General features: G+C 39.3%; 1 protein-coding gene across 1 annotated transcript in view; it reads right to left on the bottom strand.

The window, feature by feature from the left end:
• Positions 1–5,000, bottom strand: part of LOC137988156 (ferric-chelate reductase 1-like) — a 60,532-nt gene that overhangs the window by 42,562 nt on the left and 12,970 nt on the right. The window contains exons 6-7 of the mRNA XM_068834211.1: positions 4,802–5,000; positions 3,044–3,142 (exon numbers count right to left, since the gene is read on the bottom strand). The exon at positions 4,802–5,000 is cut by the window's right edge and continues 2 nt beyond it. Of these exons, the coding sequence (XP_068690312.1) occupies positions 3,044–3,142; positions 4,802–5,000 (298 nt within the window). The remainder of the gene's footprint in view (positions 1–3,043; positions 3,143–4,801) is intronic.

Here is a 5,000-nt window from a genome sequence, read left to right as displayed (position 1 = left end):
TAAAGTTCAAGAAAAAGTATAATTACCAAATTTACCAAATCCCAGAAATATTCATTTCAAGCACAGATCCACACTGCCCAGCTATCCTTTATTGCCCATTAATAGCGGAGCTCCGCGCGCGCGCACCTTCGGAGCACCACTGTTAAAAAAATATGATAACCCATCCATGCGAGAAATCTGGGGTTTTATAGCCATGACGTCATCGACCGTCCGTACGTACGTACGTACGCCCACCCCCTCCACGTATTCCATTGTGAGCAAACTACAATGCATCTATTGTGCTCATGCGTGGTCGCCAGATGGTTTTGGCGCGAATTTATCAATTGGTATAACACTCTCCATTCGGAAAAAAATATCCGCTCTTTCCGAAAAAGAAATTGTACATGGTGTGCTGAACGGGTGGTCGTCTTCTTGAATCCTCAACCACTTAATCCTTATCAGGAAGTACTTTAATGCGCTTGAGGAAAATATAAAGTTTTAATTTGCAGACTATGTTAATTTTGTTTATGAAAAATTAAGAGTGGAAAAATATATTTCGGTCATGACAATTGCCCAGACTGCTTTTTTTAAAAAATGGCATAGGTTTCTCGAGTGACATATTTTGGTGTTGTTAACTAACTGTTAGTCAATTCAAGTGTTTTGATTTGTAAATCTGTAAATTGTATTTCGCTGATTGTAAAAGAATAAAATTAATAAAAAAAATAATAATAATAATAATAATAATAAAAGGTACTGGTTTTCGATTGGATTGCAGGCTCAACCCATGTTAACTCACCTAAACATAAACAAGGCCTCATTTTTCGCTCGCTTTCTGTGGCTCGACGCGGCTACACGGCCATGATACATAAACTATAGGGAACTCATCTTCAGAGTCAAGTGATAGCGGAGCTCCGCGCGCTCGTGCGGAGTACCATTGTTAAGAAACTATGGTAACCAATCCATGCGAGAAATATTGGTTTTATAGCCATGACGTCATGGACCGTCCGTACGTACCTACGTACGTCCACCCGTCCATGTATGACAATGTGATCACTATCATGCTAGTTTACAGCATACAACTTTGATATTGGACATTCATGTTTTGATCAATTGACACCTGTCAAAACAAGGTATCCGCTGACCAGTATCACGTGACCATATCGCGGGTTCAAGCTTAGAGCTCATTGAAGTCAGCTATGGTTTTCGATTGGATTGCAGGCTCAACCCAGGTTAACTCACCTAAACATAAGCTAGGCTTTCTGTGGCTTTTCTGTGGCTCGACGCGGCTACACGGCCATACTACATCAACTATAGTTCTTAAACAGTCAACGCTTTTCGTGTTCAGGTGGAAAACGATTTTCTTTCGGCATTTTTGGCTGGTTTCAATCCAGTTTAACATATCATGATATCTGTGGTCCACACTGGTGGTTACGCAGTTATTCAAGTCAAGCATCGGAGGGATATAAACTTAAAGCCGAGTGTTTATTTTTAATTTGTTTAGAGCTGCTTTTTTCTCTGTATTGCAGTTTTTGGCATATCTTTAGAAGCTCTGATAAGGTTACATGATGCCTGCAGGAACTATGTCTAGAACAGAAACGAAAGGAGAGCGAAAGGGAACGACAACTACAGAACAGAATACCAGTAATAGCTCGTACTCAGTGGAAGAAGGTACTCCACAAATTCTTTCCTTGGGCACTAAACCGTTTTTTATTTTCAAAAAGTGGTTTAATCGGTTTTTCCTTTGCTCAGGAATGAAAATCGAATTTTTATTGTCAACTGGAATTAAATAACAATTATCTGTACTCTTTTGGACATAAAGAAAAAGTTTGTTTGTTTGTTTGTTTGCTTGTTTGTTTGTTTGTTTTGCTCTAAAATGCGAGCTGAGTGCTTTTTTAATGCATTTGCCCAACTGGATTTCGTTGTGCCTCGACAGTGTCAAGAAAATTTTGCCCTTATGTTATAAACACGTATTCGCAATGAGTTCTCGTAAAATGAGGGGGAAATCTCACTAGCTTGTGTTTTCAGAAGTTTGTTTAAAGCACCTAAATGTTATTTAAATGTTGGAGCGAATCTTGTTTGAAGTTCGCCCTTTCTTGGTTGCATTGCTGTAATTTACCGATTCTTGTCCCAAGCCAAACTGGCTTGTTTCAATGAAATACATCAAAATGTGAATGATCTCGTTTTCAGCGATAAAGTAGAGTAAAGTACATCAGTAAAACTCTTCTTTGACCTTGAACTGACAAAATTGTTTTCATGGCTTCTAATTATAGCCTGATTCCTGATCGCTGGCTATTGACAGTTGACTCTGAAAATGCCTTTTTTTCCTTTTCCATTCGCTCGCTTAGGAAGTGCTTGTTTTCTTTTAAAACTCATGCGGTTCAAGAAAATTTCATTGCCACACTGGTGAATTCCAAAGTAAATATCACTCGAAAAACCGATATCGTACTCATCGCTTCGTGATTCATGCGATATCAGTTTTGAGCGAAACATTTACCGTGGAATTCACTAGTTAGGCAATGAATTTTTTGTATAGGAGAAAGCAATGAAAATGATTTAATTATTAAAGAAGCAACCAGAAACATCAAAACGCGGACAATTGGAAACCTTTTATGTTCACTAACGCTACAGACAGTAAGAATAAATAACCAGGGAGCTCCTCTTTTAGGCTTGGCTAAATCTATATATTATTTGAAAGTTAATCACATTGGCGGGAACCACTGATTACCAGCTGCCACAAGAGAATGTATGACAAAGTAGAAACGGAAAAGGCCTTTCTCATAATAAAGAGATACCTATCAAGCCATCACCGCCATTTGGCGGCCACGAAGTATAGCTGATGATAAAACAGAAATCCTATCTAGCCCATCACCAATATTGTGACCATGAACTATGGCTTGCATGAGTTGCATTCATGTGAATTTTCTTTCAATTATTGTTGATAATATAGAGAAATCCTATCTAGGTTAACTCCAAGAATGTGACAATGAACTAAATTTGTCATGAGTTGTATTAAAAAGAGATTTGTTATTATTGCAAATCCAAATTTACGACTCACAACACTCACCAAGGTCTTGGTAGGTATACCGTATCTATTGTCCGCCAGATAATGATCAACAGAGACACGGCCATTGGCATCAGCGCAGATCATTGCATCAGTATCGGGCTTAAAAATAAACACCAATTCAGTACATAACATGTAATTCCACAGCTCAGTAATACAGCGTTCTGTACTGTAATCTCGTAAGAAAAATGTCACGCCTCATTCGGCTGATGATAATGCAAAGTGGATGGCAAGTTTAGTGACATTTTTGGGAGCTTCATACCTTATATACACAACTTTATGCAAAATAGGATTTTAGTCAAGCAAAAAAAAATACTGCGTACATACATCTCTAAGAGATACACTTTATCCTCACACACAATATTCTATGATAGTCAATGAGATGTGTCCAGAAATGCACGTAATTAGATGTACAAAGCTTTGAAGATCACGAAGTGTCCTCTTGCCCACATTCCGAGAATTCAACATCAGTAGCATATGGGAATACAGACAATTAACGTCGTAAAGGGTTCCCCAAACTCCAGTCCTAATCTAAAGATGCATAGCTGTAGTTACCCTCACCACAATTTACGAAAAAAAAAAAAAAAAGAGAACTCTCGCTCCTGACTGGCTGACCATTGCCACCTCACTTGTGAGTTCAACAAAGATGGTGGACAGGGATTTTCAGGAAGGGTACATCTCGGAGATATCTCAAGGAAGTGACAACTGTAAAAAGGTTTTAACTATAAAGGAGAAAATTTACCTTCTCCAGGCGGTTGAAGATAACCCTTGTTTATGGGATACATCAGACCACAAAAGTTGCGATATGACTCTTAATCCTCTAAGGCCAATTCTTGTACAAGTTGATAATAGAGTCCACCTTTCAAAAATCTAATATCTGGTGCTTCACTTCCTTTTCTCCAGAAAAGGAAGAGGAACTATCTATTCTGGTGGATCAACTGGACAGGAACTCCAGAGCTTATGGCATGCAGATCAGTGCAGAGATGACCCAACTGATGACCAACAACGCCAACGGTATCAGCATTCCCATCAGTGTCTACGACTAAAAACTGGTCAAAGTTGAGAGTTTTAAGTACCTCAGAGCAATTGTCACCGACCAGGGATCTAAGCCTAAATAACTGGCCAGAATTGTTACAGAAGACAACAGCATTTATAAAACTAAAGATTATCTGGAAGTAGAGAAACATCTCACAGACCTCGAAAATCAGACATTCAGAAGAAATTACAGGCCACAGACATTAGATGTTTGCGGAAACTACTTGGCATCTCCTACAAAGACCATTTCACTAATGAAGAAGTGAGAAACAGAATCAGGCAAGCCAATGGACCCTGTGGTGACATCCTAAGCACAGTAAAGAAATGCAAACTGCAATGGTTCGGACACAAACCACAATCAGGTGGGCTTGTCAATAGAATTCTGCAAGGCACAGTGCAAGGAGGGAGAAGGAGAGGAAGAAAGAAAAACGTTGGGAGAACACCATTTCAAAAGGGACAGGCTTGCAGCTCAGCGACGTCCTAAGAAAGTCTGAAGACAGGGGGAAATGGAGAGTTACGGTTTCATCTATGGTCTCCAAAACGGGGCAAGTGAAGTGAAGTCAGGCCAGTAGCGAAAGTTTATTTATATGAAAAAAATGGAGGTTAGTGCCACTTAAAAGGGACACTTCATGTTGGATTTCAAAATTGGGCGTGCATTTAGTTACGTGCATTTCTGGACATAAGTGTAGTTAATGCATGGCGTTAAAAATTGAGCCCAAATATTACCATCTTCTTGTCTTTGTCAAAACCAATAGAGATCCATTGTCCCTTTCCACTGATCTCGAACTCCACTTGCTCAGAATCATTGGGTTCATCTTTGCCTTTCACTTGTCTGAATGTCAAGAGATAGCTGCAATCACTGCTGGCTTTACAGTCCTTGGGCTCAGAATAGCAGCTTTTTGTTTCCCCACATCCATCTTTAGTG

This window comes from Montipora foliosa, unplaced genomic scaffold (genome assembly GCF_036669935.1).
Source record: "Montipora foliosa isolate CH-2021 unplaced genomic scaffold, ASM3666993v2 scaffold_409, whole genome shotgun sequence".
Lineage (NCBI taxonomy): Eukaryota > Metazoa > Cnidaria > Anthozoa > Scleractinia > Acroporidae > Montipora > Montipora foliosa.
The sequence above is the reverse complement of the archived record's forward strand: the minus strand, read 5'-3'. Positions and strand labels throughout refer to the sequence as shown.